The 20,624-nt window shown below is 38.6% G+C and overlaps 1 protein-coding gene across 10 annotated transcripts in view; it reads right to left on the reverse strand.

Moving 5' to 3' along the window:
• The window catches only part of ST7 (suppression of tumorigenicity 7), a 323,008-nt gene that overhangs the window by 39,563 nt on the left and 262,821 nt on the right, over window positions 1–20,624 (reverse strand). For all 10 annotated transcript variants that reach the window (XM_049894435.1, XM_049894433.1, XM_049894436.1 and 7 more), the window contains one exon: window positions 609–681. In XM_049894435.1, the coding sequence (XP_049750392.1) occupies window positions 609–681 (73 nt within the window). The remainder of the gene's footprint in view (window positions 1–608; window positions 682–20,624) is intronic.

The following is a 20,624-nucleotide window of genomic DNA, read 5'->3' on the forward strand; positions in this document are numbered from 1 at the left end:
CAGTGGTTGTGAACTCAAAAACATTTAAGCCATCTATTCTCTTGTACCTGCCAGTCATTCTTGGGTGCTTAAGGAAATTCTCTCTGTCATAGCCACCTGCCTGAATAAAACGGGCAAATGTCCCACTGAGATGGCAACTCAAATTAAATGGGCCCTGGTGTGGGGAATGCTTTTAGAATTGATAAAGTGAAGAATGGGAGCTGACCACCCCCTCGGCCATATTACATGTTGTCACAACTACTACCCAATTGTGGACTGCTGAAGGAAGAGGAATACGCAAAAAGTGAATAAAAGGAAGGCATTTTGTGTCAGTCCCAAGCAGGCCTTTTGGTATCTACTGTCTGGCAAAAAAAAAAAAAAAATCACCTCAGAGGTATAGAATTTCATATAAATCCCTCTTTAGGGACCCATACACCCTTATGATACCTGGGGATACACATTTCCTCCTTCTAGTAGTGAAAGAAAAGATCAGCCGGTTTTGGAAAATGCATGCTCATAAGCAGGGATCTTATAGGCTATCAGAAACTTCCAGAGAAAGCCCTCAGAGGCAACACATCTCCTTAAGTCAGGCCAGGCATTTAGTACCGCAGAAGTTATTATTCACTTACTTGTCAGAGACAGCTCTTGCTTTGAGCAAGGCAGCTGTGTAGCATATTGTTGCCGACTTCGGTAAGCTTATATCTGTTAGAGAAAAAAGAAAAAGTAGGGACTCTTGTAAATTTGCAGAAACAAAGAGCAATGATTTTTAATACACTTTTTAATCACGTAAGTATTTTAGTCATGAAAGTCAAATAATAAAGCATAAATCAGGGATATTTTAATGTATAGAGTACATAAGAACTTCAGCTGTTTCTTTAAGTAGCAGGGGTGGTGTGCAAAACTAAGGGTTATTCATATTTGGTGAATAATTTGTGTTAAATCTATCAGGCTGATTTTTCATCTAATATCACCTTTTTAATATCTGGATTGTCATATGTTGAGCTTATTCAAAACAGAGAATAGGTATAAATACATAAATTTAGGTAATAAGTGTACATCCCTGATATCATGAAAGGCAAACATGACTTCTATGTCACTCATAAAAATTTTTCAACAAATACAAATATGAAGAAAAAAATATTACCTAGATTAAAAAAAAACACAGCAAAAAAATTATTCTTTAACAGATATAAACCAGATTTTTAAAACTCCTTTGCATTAAATTTTAAGGATTTCATATTCAATTTTTTATAGCATATGTTAAACATGTAAAAGTCAAGGGTATATACAAAAAAAAAACCAAGGGTATGTACAAAAAAAAAAAAAAAGGGTATATATTCCGACTCATAGTGACCCTACAGGACAGATATGATCTTTTTAAAACTATACGATTTTTGTTCATTCTAACTCATGACAAACCCTCTTCCAAATGAAGCCTAATTTATCACCCAGAAAAATGGTTCTTTCAGTTTGTGCAGAAAATTTCTTATAGAAAATTACTCATCCTTGTCCCTCCTTCAAATGGGAGAAAGAGACAATGATGAGTAACAGATTCAGGTAGAGTTTACCGGGAAATAAAAATACAGGGTACAACTGAGAGTAGATACAGTCAAAGAGGATAGTCCCTTTGTGGAAAATTTTATTTTTAAATCATGATTCCATTTCTCACCAGAATAGGATGGGTTGGTATTTTTTTTTTTTTAACACCTGCAACCCAATTTACAGTATGATAAATGCTTTGTTAATTCAAAACAGATAAAAACATGCCATTCACAGGCCCTGCACTCTTGGTCACTCTAGGTTAAAGAAATTCTAACACCTGGAATGCCCTGCAAGTTTCTTCAAAGAACTGTTTATAACTTAGGATTACGGAAGGATTTAAAAGGAAAGTCTCATAATTAGTCAATAGATAGTATAAGAAGAAAATAATTTCACAAAAGAAAACCAATCCCGCATCCAATAACAAGTATTTACCATCAATTTCATCGTGAGGAATTTCTTTTGGGGAAATTTCAATAAAACACAAATAATCATAGAAAATACCAGCATAAAACTGAAAGAGAAAAAAGCCTTTATAACCCAGATCTTATAGACTACATTCAAACAAAATTTTACCACCATATGCATAGTATAAAATGACATGCTTATGACTAAGTAGAAAAAATGAATGTTGGACACTTATGAATTTGTCTTGCTGTTTTGCCCATGTAAACATTTAACAGCTTCCCAATGTAAAAAATCTAACCAGAAAGCAAATATCTTGTTTTCTAGGGTCCACTTGCTACTGGAAGATGATAAAAAGCTACAGATAATACAAGCTCTGCTTAAAAGTTCAGTTTTTTTATTTAAAAATTATCCATGGCTTTGTCTCCACCTCTGGTGTGTGTGGCCTGTGTTCCTTCTATGTTAACTTGGCATCTTGCTGTGAAGTGGGAACCAAGGAAAAGCTCTAGGAAGCTGTTGTGGCTGAAAATAATGATCACAATCCTTTCAAAGTTGCAATGCAAAATGATTCCTCACTTGGTAAGCTAAAGAAAATCTGCTAAGGACTTAGCTTCTTAAGGAGAAAGATCAGATTGTGTTTTGATGGGTCCCTAATCAATCAAACAAGCACCTTTACCCACTTGGAAACTCAGAAAATGATAAAATTGAGGTGTTTCAGGAGAAGACTAAAGAGGCCCAATCAAAAATCACACCAGAACCTTGTCTCCCACCACATAGACAGGACAGTTACAGCCAAAAAATGCACTGGATTCAGCAACATTATGGCTACAATAGTACATTTTTTTCATTAAAGAAAAGCATCACTTCTACTCCTATGTACACAAACATAAAGCTTAAAAACTAAATAGTCAGGGGCAGGGACTGGAAGGCAGGAGGGAGCAGGAAAGCTGGTAATAGGGAACCCAAGGTTGAGAAGAGGAGAGTGTTGACATGTTGTGGGGTTGTTAACTAATGTCACAGAACAATGTGTGTACTAACTGATGAGAAACTAGTTTGTTCTGTAAACCTTCATCTAAAGTACAACAAAAATAAAAATTAAATAATCAAAAAAAAATTTAAATCAATATCAAATGGGAAAGGGGGTAGGGGCATGGCTCTATGAAAACACCCCATTCCCCATTAGTGGGATGCTTACTCCACCCTGGCAAGTTATTTTGCTCTCACTGTTTAACAAACATTTACAAAGTAAAAAGCTCGGGCATAACTTGTTTATTTAGATTTTGTCAGATCTTTTTTTTTCTTTAAACTGTAAAAACAATAATGTCTCTTAGGTAAGGAGATATTACACCCACGGCAATTTGTCTTTAAGGAGGATGAATCACTCTAAAGAAATTGGTCCTAGATAAGTTTCCCTTCAGAAAAAGCATCTTGTTCAAATGAAGGTTTTGTTTATAACATTAAAAAAAAAAATTATGCCAATCTTTCTGCAGATCACTCTGGCAATGTAAACCAAAAAAGCTTTAATGTTTTGCATACCCAGCAATTTCACTTCTAAGGCTTTATCCTAAGGAAATAATCATGAATGTGTATGAAGAGCTAGTTTAAGGATGTTCATTACAACATTGTTTCTAATGGTGGAAAACTGGCAACAACAAACATAAACGTTCAACCACAGGAGACTGATTAAGGTACTATATATCCCTAAAGTGCAATTCTATGCAGTCATGAAATCAAGTGGTAGAAAGTATTTCACGACCTGGGGAAATGTTACACTGTTGTGCACACATCCATGTGCAACCATAAGTAGAACAAGCTTACAAAAAGTATGATCTCACATTTATTTTTAAAAGCATTTATATGCGTAGAGAGAAAAAGATTGGAATAATAAATGCCAAATGGCAATTGTGTTTATTTCTGGGCGGTCAGATTATAGGCATTTTTTCCTACTGTTTATCTGTATTTTCTTTAGCTTCCTGTAATATATATGTAATAAGTGATTTTTTTTTTTTTTTTTTTAACGATAACAATGATGCTAAAAGGAAGATTTCTGCTATACAATTTATCTGAAGCAAACTCATGGGTGGAGCTAGACATGGACAGACAAAGGTGGGGTTTATGACAGGAAGTGCTGTCTGCCTGCAGATCCATCGGGTGCACTTACACGCACTGTTGTGAAAGTTAGTGTGGATATTCCTTTTGCAGTGTGTCTGGTACAGGGCAGTCACCATTAAGCATATTTTAATCTAATAACCATGGAGCCCTGGTAGCGCAGTTGTTAAGTGCTCAGCAGCTAAATGAAAGGTTGGTGGTTCAAACCCACCAGCCGCTCCTTGGGAGAAAGATGTGGCAGTCTGCTTCTGTAAACACTACAGCCTTGGAAACCCTATGGGGCAGTTCTACTCTGTCCTACAGGGCATCTATGAGGTGGAACTGACTCGACGGTACCAGATTTTTTTTTTTTTCCAAATTTAATAATCATTTAACATCTAAGTCTGAGGCAGGAATTGCAGTAATTTGGCTCACTCTGGAAAAAGCCATATACACTACCTACTGAGAAAGAGAATTATTTTGGGCCGCTTGCCACATGTGCAGTACCTCTTTGATTCCAAGAAAAGGGCTTAGCCAGTTGCCATCAAGTCCATTCCGACTCATGGCGAGCCCACAAGTGACAGAGTAGAACTGATCCATAGCATTTTCAATGGTTGATTTGTTTGGAAGTAGTGTACCGGGTTTTTCTTCCCAGATACCTCAGGGTGGACTTGAATCTCCAACCTTTCAGTCAGCAGCTGAGCACATTAACCATTTGCACCACTGCAGGACTCCAAAAAAGGGCTTAGACTTGTTTATTGTTCTGACTATAATTTTTTTAACTTTGTATCTTACATAATTATAAGCTCACAGGAAGTTGTAAAAATAGTACATATCTTTCACTCAGCTTCCCCCAATGGTGATATCTTATACAGCTGTAGTACCGTATTAAAAACCAGAACACTAACATTGGTACAGTACTGTTAACTAGGCTATAGACATTGTTCACCATTTTTTATGTGCATTCTGTGTGTGTGTGCGTTGTTGTTGTTGCTAGTTACTTTCAAGTCACTTCCGACTCATGGTGACTCCACGTGTGCAGAGTAGTATTGCTACATAGGATTTTCAAGCCTGTGATCTTTCAGAAGCAGATTGCCAGGCCTGTCTTCTGAAGCACTTAAGGGTGAGCTCGAACTGCCAATCTTTTGGGGCTCGTAGTCAAGTGCTTAACTGTTTGCGCCACGCTACAGCTCTATGCAATTTTATCCCATGTATGTATTCGTGTACAGGACCATCAAGATACAGAACTGTTCCATCGCCACAAAGGAATGCTCTCATGGTACCCCTTTATATTTCTGTACACTCCTCATCACCACCCACCTGTCCATGGTGACCATTAATCTGTTCTCCATCTGTATAGTTTTGTCTGCCTACTATGATTTTATGCTTTTATCACTAAGGAAATGGATATAATGATCAGGTGAACAGAGTGGCTAACAGTAGTCATGAAAATAGTTATGTCAGAAGTTTTGAGCAGAAAATAACAAAGAATCTGCTTTGCAATACTGACAGTGATTTATGGGAAATTTTATTGTGAGGAATAAAACCAAACAAAAAAAAACAAACCCATTGCCATCAAGTTGATTCCGACTCATAGCGACCCTTTAGGACAGAGGAGAACTGCCCCATAGAGTTTCCATGGAGCGCCGGGTGGTTAGCAGCCATAGCACTTAACCACTACACCACCATGGTTTCCTACTGTGAGGGAAAGACTCTCGAAATCATTCTAAATTAGTCAGATTTTGTATGAACAGGCCCTTCAACTATGCCATTTAGCTATCACTATTCCTAAAAAAAAAAAAAAAAAACCCTTAATTGGAATCCAAGATGGAAACAAAAGAAAATAATAAGACATCACATAATTCTCTCATTCACTGCAGAAACAAGGAACGTTATGTAAATGCTTCTCACTTAAGTAAAGCAGAACTGCTGCCATTATTTCAATTTTCCTCCCACTTTTTTGCCATCTTGTGTTTCACTCAGGTCCTTTTCTGAAAGGCAAAGAACTTTCCCCAAGTGTCTTAGACATGCAAAATAGAATTGTCATAAAAGTCTTTCATTAATAACTACAGTCTTGGACTTAATACAAATGGAATCACAGAATATGTGTTTATTTTCCTTCACTCAGCATACTGTTTCTGAGCTTCATTCATGTTGTATCATGTATCAGTTGTTCACTTTTTTTTTATTGCCAAATAATACTCCATTGGTTAGGAGTGTGGCTGCTAACGAAAAGGTCAGCAGTTCGAATTCACCAGCCTTAGAAACCCTATGGGGCAATTCTACTCTGGCTTACAGGGTTGCTATAAGTTGGAATTGATTCAATGGCAATGGTTTGATTTTTTTTTTTTTTGGTTAATATTCCATTACGTTGGACTATACAAAGAAAAATGGGGCATCAGGGGTGGAGGAAGACTCATTAACAACCTGCATTATACAGATGACACAACCTTGCTTGCCGAAAGTGAAGAGGACTTGAAGCACTTACTAATGAAGATCAAAGACCACAGCCTTCAGTATGGATTACACCTCAGCAAAAAGAAAACAAAAATCCTAAAAAAACCAGACCTATAAAGCCACATTATGATAAATGGAGAAAAGGTTGAAGTTGTCGAGGATTTCATTTTACTTGGATCCACAATCAACAGCCATGGAAGCAGCAGTCAAGAAATCAAAAGATGCACTGCAGTGGGCAAATCTGCAGCGAAAGACCTCTTTCAAGTGTTGAAAAGCAAAGACGTCACCTTGAAGACTAAGGTGTGCCGGACCGAAGCCATAGTATTTTCAGTTGCATCACGTGCATGTGAAAAGCTGGACAATCAATAAGGAAAACTGAAGAAGACTTGATGCCTTTGAATTGTGGTGTTGGCGAAGAATATTGAATATACCATGGACTGCCAAAATGACAAACAAATCTGTCTTGGAAGAAGTACAACCAGAATGCTCCTTAGAAGCAGGGACGACAAGACTGCGTCTTACATACTTCGGACATGGTATTAGGAAGGAAAAGTCCCTGGAGAAGGCCATCATGCTTGGTAAAGTACGGGGTCAGCAGTAAAGAGGAAGATCCTCAATGAAATAGATTGACACGGCGGCTGCAACAATGGGCTCAAGCATAACAATGATTGTAAAGATGGCGCAAGACCAGGCAGTGTTTCGTTCTGTGGTACAACTCGACGGCACCTAACAACAACAACAACTGTTATGTGGATATATCACAACGTGTTTATCTATTCTCTTGCTAATAGATATTTGGATTTTCAGTTTGGAGCTATTATGAATAAAGGTGCTGTGACTATTCTTGTACAATTTTTTTAAACATATAAACTCATTTCTCTTGGATATATACCTGGAAATAGAGTTGCTGGTTATGAAGATAGACGCATGTTTACCTTTACTTGGAAACTGTTAAACAGTGTTCCAAAGTGGTTGTATGAAGTTTGTAAAGCTAATATATAGTGACGGCGGTCGGGAAAGTGGTGACTTCTCAGTTGGAGAGTAGCCATTGGCTGAAAAGCGTATGAGGCAACCTTCTGGGATGATGGAAAGTTCTATGTTGCATTCTGGGTGATGGCCACACAGCTGTGTGAAAAATAATCCAGTTCTACACTTAAGATTGTGTGTGTTACTATATATAATTTTTACCTCTATAAAAAATAATTTCTTAAAACCTACAATTTATCATTCTGCTCACCTCCACTCTCTCCACACATCCTCCTCTAAAATTACTTACTAGTTTTGCCTTCCACAGCAAATGGAATATGACTCTCCTTCAAGCTGGCCTTTCAAGTACTGTTGCTGTTGTTGTGTTGCCATCCAGTCGATTCTGACATATAGTGACCCTATTAGATAGAGTAGAACTGCCCCATTAGGGTTTCCTAGACTGTAATCTTTATGGAAGCAGATCCCTGCTTTATGGGAGCACAGCTGCTGGTGGGTTCGAACTGAAGTCTTTTCAATTAGAGCCGATTGCTTTAACCACTGCACCACCAGGACTCCTTTTTAAAATAGTAATAATAAAAACCAAACTCATTGCCATCGAGTCAATTGATGGTTAAAATATCTCCTATAAACCTCTTCTTTTGCGGGATAACTACCTCCAGTTCTTCAACTGACATACTCTTCAGAACTCATCATTTTTTTTTTTACTGGGCCATGGGTAATTTCAAAGTATGAGAACTAGAAACAGGAATAATCCTCTAAATCCCCCAAAACTGACCAGTCCAGAGCTTGGGGAGATGTACAGTCTGAGGAACTATGGCCACCACACCTCTCTGAATGCCAGCAAGGCTGGCCCTGGGATTGAACAGCTGGTGTTGGGCAGAAATCTCATTTGTTCCTATGATCGTGTAGTCAACAGAGACTCCAAGATTCTACTCACACTAAGTTCAGCCAAAGCCAGGTCTTTCCTCTCTTTTACTAAAACCAAGAAAACTTTGAATTTATAATCAGGGTTTCACATTTGACCCAATTAAAATTTAAATATCAAAATTAAATCTAAACCATTAAATCTCAATGGCTTCAGCACATCATTCCAGCCTCTTGGTCATCTTTGACTCAAGCTACCAGCCTCAGCTGTGTTCCATCCATACACTGCAAAAACATGCCTTTCTTCATATTATCATTATCATCATCGAAATTACTCGTCTCTATTCACCTGGAGCAAGAGAGGAAGAAGGAGAGTCAGGAATAAAAGGAGGACACAGAGTGTGTTGCTAATTGCCTCCACAAACAAATGTCTCCTTTGCCACGAGATCAGAAGAACTGGACGGTGCCTGGCTACCATTACTGAACATTTTGATCAAAGATTCTAGAGAAGAATTCTGATCAAAAGGGGGAAAACATAGAACAGAATTTCAAATTCTCACAGACTCTCGACTTTGTGGAGCCATGGAGGCTGGATGAACCCCTGAAACTACTGCCCTGAGATAATCTTTAAACCTTAAACCAAAAATATCCCCTGAAGTCTTCTTAAAACCAAATAATAATTTAGCTTAACTAGTAAAAAGTGTCTGCCTTGAGCATTAGGCTTTTTTAAGAACTAACTATATGGAATCATATTGACAATAGCAACTCGAAAGATTAGATAGGAACATTAGGGGGCAGTGAGCTAATGTTAACAGGGGAGGGACAACTCAGAAAAGGAAGGTGAGATTAGCTGCACAACTTGAGGAATGTAATCAATGTCACTGAATTGTGCATGTAGAAATTATTGAATTGGTGTATGTTTTGCTGTGTATATTCTCAACAACAGCAAAATAAATAAAACTTAAAAAATTACTGCAAATTTATTGAGGGCTTACTATGTAAAAAAAAAAAAAAAATTTTTTTTTTTTTTTTTTTTACTATGTACCAGACACTGCTGTTAATCACTTACATACATTATCTTATTTAATCTTCTGAGCAACTCTACGGGATAGAACCTACAATTAGTGCCATTTTATACATGGGGAGAACAAGGCATAAAACAGTTAAGAAATATGCCAATATCATATAGCCATATCACAAGTATCAGCCGTCTCCAGAGCACATGACTTTTAACTGTACTATGTTGTCTCCAAGAGTCTGAGAGAAAAATATTCTAAGTTTACGCAAATAATGCATACCTTCGATATTTGTTTGCCAACCACGCCCCCCCCCGCCCCGCGAGGTATTTTCATAAGTGCAGCCATGCCGACTTTTTTTACATGTTGCTGTAAAAAAAAAAAAAATAGCATAGTGCTCTTACAAAAACACCTCTCGGGGGGAGGGTGCAGTGGCAAACAAACATAGAAGGCATGCGTTATTTTCATATAACACAGTAGTGACCGTGTTAATACCAAGGAAAGGAGCCAGGAATAGTAGTCTAGAGATCACCTTCAACTTACAAGGGTTGGCAATGATATATGTGCAACCATTTATTAACTAGGTATTTTGACCACATTGCTCCATGTTACACACAAGAATAACATTAAAAACATTTTTAAATGTTTTACTTAAATAAGGATGTAAATATGCCTACGGCAGTCCTCTAACTCAAAACATGAAGAAAAATGATCACTTACACTAATAAAATAAACATCTAAATACTGTTCTACAGACTACCAAGTATTTTCATACCCACTATCTCATCTGATTTTATTTGGCACAACTTCTTTAGTAAATCCAGGCTGGATCTTTCCTTGCCTCTTTTATTCTCAAGTGTTCATAAAACACACTTCTTCTATAATTTTGCTGGAATTGACTTATTTGCTGAAATTGTTCAAAAAAATTAAGGGGAAAATAAAAAAGAAGCAAATAATTGTATCTTCTTAACAACTTATTAATATAATACTTTCTTCCCCAAATAGTATCATCACAGAGATTCAAAGGTCCCCCATAATAAATCTTTTATTTTACAGATGAAGGAATATAGGCCCAGAGAAAACAAATGATATGCTTAAGAACCAGTCAACTAGTTATTGGCAGAACTGATCTTGCAATACTATGTCCTTGTCACCATCCCATACTACCAGTGTGATGCTTGCTTTTATTTTCCCCATCATTATTCTCTTACACTTGCATCACCCTTTTGCTTGGAAAACAGCTCCACACATTAAAATCTTAAGATTTTTGCTCTCTCTGGACTTTTAGCCACTCAGAGAGCCAGCTTAACTCACTTGTATATACTTAAGGAACCCTGGTGGTGCTAGTGGCACAGTGATTAAAGCACTCAGCTGCTAACCAAAAGGTCAGCAGTTCAAATCTACCAGCCAGCCGCTCTTTGGGAGACAGATGGTGGCAGTCTGCTTCTGTAAAAGATTTACAGCCTTGGAAACCCTATGGGGCAGTTCTACTCTGTCCTGTAGGGTTGCTATGAGTCAGAACTGACTTGATGGCAGTGGGCTGTATATGCTTCCTTAGCTATATGTCATCTGATTTTTTCATGTACTTTAATCATATGAGCTTCCTTTACATCCTTTCCCATTAGGAATAACAATTTCATCTTTTAGAGTCTCTTATCCTTCTTGAACCATATCTACTTAAAAAAAAAAAAAAAAAAACTCTATTTCCAGTGCCAAATAGTGTTAGCAGAAAGTAGGTTACTTGTTGAATCTCCATTTACAGGTTCAATTAATCTTTTCCTAAGCATCCCTGGTGGCACAGTGGTTAAGTGCTCAGCTGCAAACCAAAAGGTCAGTGGCTTAAACCCACAAGTCTCTCCATGGGAGAAAGATGTGGCAGTCTGCTTCTGTAAAGATTTACAGCCCAGGAAGCCCTATGGGGCAGTTCTACTCTGTCCTGTAGGGTCACTATGACTCAGAATCAACTCAATGCCAATGGGTTTTTGGTTTTGGGTATTCATCTTTTCCCTGAACTAAGAAGAGTGGGGCTTTGACTCTTTGTTGTTTATTTGTTTTTAGATTCAAGAAGCATAGCTATACTTAATTATTCCCTTCTTTTACTATTATGAGCTACAGAATAACATAGTCTCTTTCTCTTAAGGTTCTTCTTTGTTGGTAATAATTAAAGCCGGGCTATTAATTACCCTCATGCTTTGACTACTTTAGGAGTAAGTAAAGGGTCAACAAGCTAAGGCAAGAACTTATCAGAGGATTTGCTTTTAGCAAATGAGACTTATAGATCTACACATGCAGGCAGTCACACGAAGGACACTCCACCTATTCCCCACAACCACGTTTTTTCTCCTTGACTCAGTAGAAGTAGGTAGATGTTGATGGGTTGTATGAATCCTGGAAGGCTCTTCATCATGTCTTAGCTACACTACTCCCCGTGCCCAAAAGCCAGATTATTGGAAGGCTATGCTTTTTATTATTATTATTATTATGCTAGGGGATACACAGGCCTCAATTTCCTGTAGCTGAGCTTACCAGAGAGCAAATGAAATTAAGTGGTTATAGTTCAAAAAGTAGGATGTTTTGAGAACTCAGGAAACAAAAAGTTTCTGCAGTGGGATTCTCATTTCTTGTTTAAAGAAGAAAAACCAGTTAAACTCTAATAACTCTTTTGTACTTATTGGCTAGAAGACCAATAATAGAATTCAGCTTCACTGCAGTGTCTGAAATCTGGCCGTCAGCTTTCTTCAGTGGTGCTCTGCTCTCTTTCAAGACTTCATGCTTTCTCACTGTGGGTTCACTTCTCAACCACCTCAGCAAAGGCTAACATAGGGCACAGTATGGATTCATCATGTCACTCTCTTCACTTTGCAGTCAGATTGGAGTTCTTCCTCCACTGAAATGTCTTCCATGTCTCTCCATTACCTTTAGGATAAAAGCTAGATCCAAAGCCCTTTGAAGTCTGGTCCCTCCCAAACCCCATCAATGCATCTTCTGCACTTTTGCCTCCTCCACCCCTCTGCTTGGTGGGATTTGTATCTTAGTAAGTATTTGCCGTTCTCCAGACAAGCCATGTCAATCAAGCCCCTGAAAGTTTCAACATGCTCTCTTTGCCCCAAGCACGTTCTCTGCCTGGCTCAGCTGACATTAACTCCCTCACTTCCCCTTGCTGTTGAGGTATCACTTCCATGGAGGGTAAAACTCCATAACAGCTCTAATACTTTATAGCATTTGTCTGCTCCTTTATTTCTTTCTCCTATTTCCATAGTATGTTCCTTAGTAATAAAAGCCATGTTTTTTGTTGCTTTGTACCTACAACAAAAAACAATGTCTGGCACACAGTTGGTGGTCAGTATTTGTTGAATAAAATCCTAAATTAATGTACTATCATCTCAAATCACTTGATATTAGCCTCCATCAATATGCAAACATGAACATCTAACTTAGCCTCTGGGAACCAAAAGCAATCAGTGCTGAAGGGTGCTTAAGAGGGAGTCAGAAAGTTCAACACTCATTCATGATAAAAACTCACAGGAAAATAGGAATAGAAGGAAAATTTCTCAACATAATAAAGGGCATTTATACAAAGCCAACAGCCAACATCACCCTAAATGGAGACAGCCTGAAAACACTCCCACTGAGATCGGGAACCAGACAAGGATGCCCTTTAACACCACTCTTATTCAACATTGTGCTGGAAGTCCTAGCCAGAGCAATTAGGCTAGATAAAGAAATAAAGGGCATCCAGATTGGCAAGGAAGAAGTAAAAGTATCTCTATTTGCAGATGACATGATCTGATACACAGAAAACCCTAAGGAATCCTCCAGAAAACTACTGAAGCTAACAGAAGAGTTCAGCAGAGTATCGGGATATAAGACAAACATAGAAAACTTCTGCAAGAAACCAAAAGAGACTTACATAAGTGGAAGAACATACCTTGCTCATGGATAGGAAGACTTAACATTATAAAAATGTCTATTCTACCAAAAGTGAGCTATACATTTAATGCAATTCTGATCCAAATCCAAAGGACATTCTTTAATGAGATGGAGAAACAAATCACCAATTTCATATGGAAGGGAAAAAGGCCCCAGATAAATAAGGCATTACTGAAAAAGAAGAACAAAGTGGGAGGCCTCACTTTAACTGATTTTAGAGCCTATTATACCGCCACAGTAGTCAAAACAGCCTGGTACTGGTACAACAACAAATACATGGACCAATGGAACAGAATTGAGAATCCAGACATAAATCCATCCACATATGAGCAGTTGATATTTGACAAAGGTCCCAAAACAGTTAACTGGGGAAAAGACAGTCTTTTTAACAAATGGTGCTGGCATAACTGGATATCCATCTGCAAAAAAAAATGAAACAAGACCCATATCTCACTCCATACACAAAAACTAACTCAAAATGGATCAAAGACCTAAATATAAAATCTAAAATGATAAAGATCATGGAAGAAAAAATAGGGACAATGTTAGGAGCCCTAATACATGCCATAAACAGTATAGAAAACATTATAAAGAATGTAGAAGAAAAACTAGATAACTGGGAGCTCCAAAAATCAAACACTTATGCTCATCCAAAGACTTCATCAAAAGAGTAAAAAGATACCTACAGACTGGGAAAAAGTTTTTAGCTGGGACATTTCTGATCAGCGCCTGATCTCTAATATCTACATGATACTGCAAAAACTCGACTGCAAAAAGACAAATAACCCAATTAAAAAATGGGCAAAAGACTCTTCACTAAAGAAGACATTCCGGTAGCTAACAGATATATGAGGAAATGTTCACGATCATCAGCCATTAGAGAAATGCAGATCAAAACTACAATGAGATTTCACCTCACTCCAACAAGGCTGGCATTAATCCAAAAAACACAAAAGAATAAATGTTGGAGAGGCTGTGGAGAGACTGCAACACTTCTACACTGCTGATGGGAATGTCAAATGGTAAAACCATTTTGGAAATCGATTTGGCGCTTCCTTAAAAAGTAAGAAATAGAACTACCATGCAATCCAGCAATCCCACTCCTTGGAATATATCCTAGAGAAATAAGAGCCTTTATACGAACAGATACACGCACACCCATGTTTATTGCAGCACTGTTTACAATAGCAAAAACATGGAAGCAACCAAGTCACCCCTCCACAGATGTATGGATAAATTATGGTATATTCACACAATGGAATACCATGCATTGATAAAGAACAGTGAGGAATCTGTGAAACATTTCATAACATGGAGGAAACTGGAAGGCATTATGCTGAGTGAAATTAGTTGCAAAAGGACAAATATCGTATAAGACCACTATTATAAGAACTTGAGAAATAGTTTAAACTGAGAAGGAAACGGTCTTTTGTGGTTATGAGAGGGGAGAGGGAAGGAGGGTGGGAGAGGGGCATTCACTAATTAGATAGTAGATAAGAACTACTTTAGCTGAAGGGAAAGACAGCACACAGTACAGGGGAGGTCAGCACAATTGGACTAAACCAAAAGCAAAGAAGTTTCCTGAATAAACTGAATGCTTCGAAGGCCAGTGTAGCAGGGGCAGGGGTCTGGGGACCATGGTTTCAGGGGACATCTAAGTCAATTGGCATAATAAAATCTATTAAGAAAACATTCTGCATCCCACTTTGAAGAGTGGCGTCTGGGGTCTTAAACGCTACCAAGCAGCCATCTAAGATGCATCAATTGGTCTCAACCCACCTGGATCAAAGGAGAATGAAGAACACCAAGGACACAAGGCGATTACAAGCCCAAGAGACAGAAAGGGCCACATGAACTGGCGACTACATCATCCTGAGACCATAGGAACTAGATGGTGCCTGGCTACAACTGATGACTGGCCTGACAGAGAACACAACAGAGAAACCCTGAGGGAGCAGTAGAGCAGTGGGATGCAGACCCCAAATTCTCATAAGACCAGACTTAATGGTCTGACTGAGACTGGAAGGACCCCGGTGGTCATGGGCCCCAGACCTTCTGTTGGCCCAGGAAAGGAACCATTGCCGAACCCAACTCTTCAGACATGGATTGGACTGGGCAATGTGTTGGAGAGGGATGCTGGTGAGGGGTGAGCTTCTTGGCTCAGGTGGACACTTGAGACTATGTTGGCATCTCCTGCCTGGAGGGGAAATGAGAGGGTGGAGGGGGTTAGAAGCTGGCGAAAAGGACACGAAAAGAGAGAGTGGAAAGAGAGAGCAGGCTGTCTCATTAGGGGGAGAGTAATTGGGAGTGTGTAGCAAGGTGTACATGGGTTTTTGTGTGAGAGACTGACTTGATTTGTAAACTTTCACTTAAAGCACAATAAAAATTATTTTAAAAAAAAAAGAGGGAGTCAGAAACGCATTATTTCTCAACATGTTTACTGCATTTATCTTTGCTTAAGGTGTTCCAGCAGAATGCATGAAATTGTATTGGTGTTCTAATCTAGATGTCTATCTGAAACAGAAGTGGGAGGAAAAGTGGAGTAAGAAGAATAAGCAAAAGCTTGAACAAGGTTGAAGAAAAGTAGAAGAATTTTGGGCCAGTACCAAGGAAGGCGAACCACACCTCTTCCGGCTCTTTAAGGGCCCTTTATTGGAATGATGAAGCTGAAGGGAAAGATCATCTGAGAGAAAATGACTCTTAAGCTTTCAAAAGTCATAAGTGCCTCATAATAACAAAATTCAATGCAATAATCTTGAGAGAAGTTTATCTAACCATGAGTAAAACCGTCATTTAGATGGGTCATGGAGAAACTCACAACACAAAATTTTAGATAGGATAGAACAATTTTCAGTGATAATCTTTTTGACTAAATTTCCTTTTTTCTCTACTAGTTATGACAATCAAGATGTAGTTTTAAAACGGTCATTACTGTTCCTATGCATAAGACTAGGTCAGTTGAGGGTCAATTCTCATGAGATATAAGATATGTCTATGATTACAAAACAGTGTTTTCAAGGGCAGTAGCTAGTAGACATAAAAATTCCACAGTGTCTCTCAAGTGAGGACACTCTGTCATAGTGCATCTCCATTCGTCATTCAACACAGATGTTCTGAATGGTGACCCTAGTACACAGGTGTCAAAGATGAAGATATTGGTCTTGCCCTCAAAGGGTTTCTTTCTCTGTACTTGCCACAGCACGTTTCAAATGGATTCATTAAGTACTGATTCATCCTGCCTCCACTTATTGTGGGTTTTTTTTTTTTTCTTTTTTAACATTTTCTGCACTAGACTGAAAGCTTCTTGGTGACAAAGAATAGGTTATATTACCTCTGAATTCTGGCAGCAGCTGAAAATTAGTATCATCAACATAATAAAGGTTTGATAAATCCTTGCTGAATTGATTTGGAAAAATTAACCTAATTACTCTCTGTAATCCTTTAAGATTATAGAGTATCAAGTATACCTTTTCTTGGTCAGGAAACAAATTGATATATTCAGCAGACATACTTTGAGCTTGTATTAATCCAATCTATGTGGCCTTGAGAGATGATTTTGGAGTCAAGAGCCATGAACCAACCAAACAAAAAACTGGTCTATTTCTCCTTCCCAGTATGTTTATGGATTACAATGTGTTGTTACTGTCTATTAAGTGATACTGTCCTCCTTGGGGCTGTCTTCAATAAAATTTCTCAGGTTAGTCCCGTTCATGAAATGATGCCCCCCCCCCCAAAAAAGATAGAAATGCAGAATTCTATCCTTAGATTTTGCTGTTGTTCCTGAAGATATGTGATGTTTTTGCCCAACCTTCAAAAAGTCAATCCATGGTCCCCTGTCAACCAAAGGGGAAAACTTAACAGCAGAAATAAAAAAGATTGATATGTAAGAACCTCAAAAAGATGTGCCATATGGGAGTTCAATGATTAATTAGGAAATTCTACATGACCTTAGTAATTTTGGGCAGGGGGGAGGGACAGATACTCATTCAACTATACCCAGGGAAACTCATTTGATGCTACAAAGCCAAAGACCAGATGTTATTTGCAACTTTTTGACTGGATTACTCTAGAAGGTCTGTGTCAGAGGGACCTACTATGGCTGGTGCCCTGGAGCCAAACATGGCAGTTTACCTGATGGCAATGGCTGACTGGGGAGGGATGTTACCTTGGTAAGTTACAATAGCTGGACAATAAGGATTACTAAAGCCAATGTAAATTTAGAGAGTCTGTGCACGTGCCAACTACATGAATTATAGATGTACACATTCATAAAAGGTCTTCCATCATCAGAGACAGTAGAAGCTTCTAATGCATAGAACGTTTATTGAAATGATATCAATTATTAGTACTTTTCTGCTCAATGCAGATATAGTTTGTCTCAACAGTATATCATCTCATTCTGAAGTGATCGCAAAGATCTAGTCCTTTTGAAAGATCTACCTCTTGGTGTCCAAGTCAGCAGGGCACCCAGTGCAAAGCTATGCAGGGTCATCACTTCTTAGTGACTCATGCTTACAGGCCTAAAGCCATAGCCCATTGTATCAGTGCTGATAATTACTTTCTTCTGTGAAGCAGCAATGTGATTCATCTGCTGTCTTTTATGCAAGAATGTTCTTTGGACATCTTCCTGGCATCCCTGATCATTTTCCCTAAGAGCCAGCCCAGGGAAGGGAGCTGAGCTCCGCTCAAACACTTGGAACTGAGGCACTTGGAACCATCTTTCTCAAATGCAGTCTGATTTTGTGGCAGATATGATTTAGAAGCTGCTTGTGCCCATGGCATCAGAACTCACATCTCTATTCTTAACTGTAAAGCACTGCTTAGGAGGTATAGAGGGCTTGAAGCACTGAGGAATTCAGATTTTATCCACTGGTCCTCATTACATTTCAACTCCCTCTTATTCTTGCCTATTCTTTAAATATATATGGAAACCCTTAGCCAAGAAGCAGGACATCCAGTAACCATTTCAGTGGATTCCATGAGTGGCACAAATGGTTATCGCATTTGGCTGCTAACCAAAATGCTGAAGGTTTGAGTCCACCTAGAGGGGCCTCAGAGAAAGACCTGGTAATCTACATCTGAAAAATTAGCCACTGAAAACTCTATGGAGCACGGTTCTACTCTGACAGACAGGTCCACCAGGAGTCAGAGTCGATTAGAGAGCAACTAGTAACTGGGGATGACAGTTGAGTAACATGTGCTGGCTATAAGGCACTGGGCAAGAAACGTAGTTCACAAAACTTCTACTTATAACTAACTACACGCAAACTATGCAAAACAATATCAGTGAAAGGCTTATTATCTGAATAGTCTCAACAAAGTGATTACCTAATGACTTTCTCTGAAACTTTTGTTTTCGAACTATTAAGAGGGAAACATTTCCCCCAATGTTAGAAACATGCTCTGTCCTAAAAAGCATATCCTCTGCATATTACCAGAAGACAGATTATGATGCTCATTTAGGATGGGATTGATGGCATTAGTAAAAGAGGTCTTGATACAGTTAGTGCATGTATGTAACAGTTGTGACTATAGAAAAGACCAGCTGGCCCTCATAAGGAAGTCTTTGTCCCTAAATTAAGGGAATCACTAAATGATCTAAGGGAGTATAGACCCAAAAGAGCTTGGATTTGTATTTCCATTGGTGTAAACTGCCCCAAGCCTGAAGCCCTTTTGTTAGGAGTGAAAATCCTTGGCATTTTTTTTTCAGCTGCTGGTGGTTTCAAACCACTGACCTTTTGGTTAGCAGTTGATCGCTTTAGCCACACTGTGCCACCAGGGCTCCTTAGTTAATAGTTACTGAGCTCTTGCTATGTGCGCCATACTATTCTAAACAATTAACATGGATTAACTAATTTAATCTTCACAACAAATTAACAGCTGTGTGCTCTTGGGCAAATTACTTAATCTTTCTAAGCCTTGATTCCATTTCCAGAGAAAGAAACCGAGGCTTAGGTTAGGTGATTTGCCTGAGCTTAATTCAGCTGGAGTCCTGGTGGCACAGTAGTTAAAAGCTCAGCTGCTAACCAAAAGGTCAGCAGTTCAAATTCACCAGCCACTCTTTGGAAACTGTACTGAGAAGTTCTGCCCTGCCCTATAGAGTCGGAATTGACTCGATGGCCTCGGGCTTAGGCTTACTCAGCTAGTGGGTGGAAGAGCTGGCACTCATCACAGCACATGTGACTACCTCTTAGTATCCCCAGGGGTCACTAACTAGAGACAGACATCACCATTTGCTCCCAAAGGTGCCTTGCAGCACTCACATTCACTTGCTGTGTGAAATTCTTCTATACCTGAAAAGCACACATGATAACGAGTAAGAACACATGAATTTTTTTCCATATTACCATCCTAATCTTTGAGACTTATGTTTTCATTCTGGGTGGCCTATAAACTTCTTTTAAAGGGAATCCTATGCCTGCAACAACTTTCCCAATGGCTTCTAAAAGAAGGTTCTGATGACTTAATGGTCTTGATAACATTTCTGACTTTACAACAAATGTAGGACTAAAAAAAAGATGACAAAGCCCAATTTAAATGAACAGTGTACATCAAATTCTCTTCGTGATTAAAGAGATTAGGCACAAGTTGATTGAAGATGCAAAGTCGTATTTGAAGATAGTTTTGGAAATACAAGCAGTAGAGAGCAGGCCTTAAAGAATGATTAGAAAGGAATCTCAAAGACAATGTGGCATCTGTGAAATTCTGCACAACTATTCCCACCCACCTGATTCATGCTGTGGGGAGTGAAGATAGGCAGAGAGTTACTTTAGCCAGGCTTATGTTTATAGAAAACAATGGGCTTTAGATCCAGCTTGACCTGGATTTGAAGCCCAGCTCTGCAGTTTTCTAGAAAGGTGGTCTTGCAAGTTATTTAAATCCACGAAAGCCTCAGTTTCTGTATCTGCTAAGATGGGATAACTACCTTCCTGCAGGGTTATTGTGAGAGTTACAAGTAATATGTATAATATGCTTGGCACATGGTAGGCTCTCAATAAATTGTAGCTAACAACAACAACAAGAATAACAGTATTAATAAAAATAAAAAAATACCGCCAACCACACAGACAGTGTGTAATGGTGAGGAGCATGGGCCTAGAGTCAGACTATCTCGGTTTATATCTTTGCTTTCTTTTCCTCGTAAAATTCACACCATATTTAACAAAGATTTTTCTTGATCTCTCTCTTCTCTCAGTAACAGAACATCTGCATGGATTTACTATGACATCTTAGGCTGTTTGTTTGAGAAAGTTACTTAACTTCTCTCTGCCCAGCTGTAAAATGGGGATAATAAGAGTATCTATCTCATACACGGATGAGGATAAATGAGCTCATCCACGTAAAGATTAGGATGGTGTT

This window comes from Elephas maximus, chromosome 8 (assembly GCF_024166365.1).
Source record: "Elephas maximus indicus isolate mEleMax1 chromosome 8, mEleMax1 primary haplotype, whole genome shotgun sequence".
Taxonomy (NCBI): Eukaryota; Metazoa; Chordata; class Mammalia; order Proboscidea; family Elephantidae; genus Elephas; species Elephas maximus.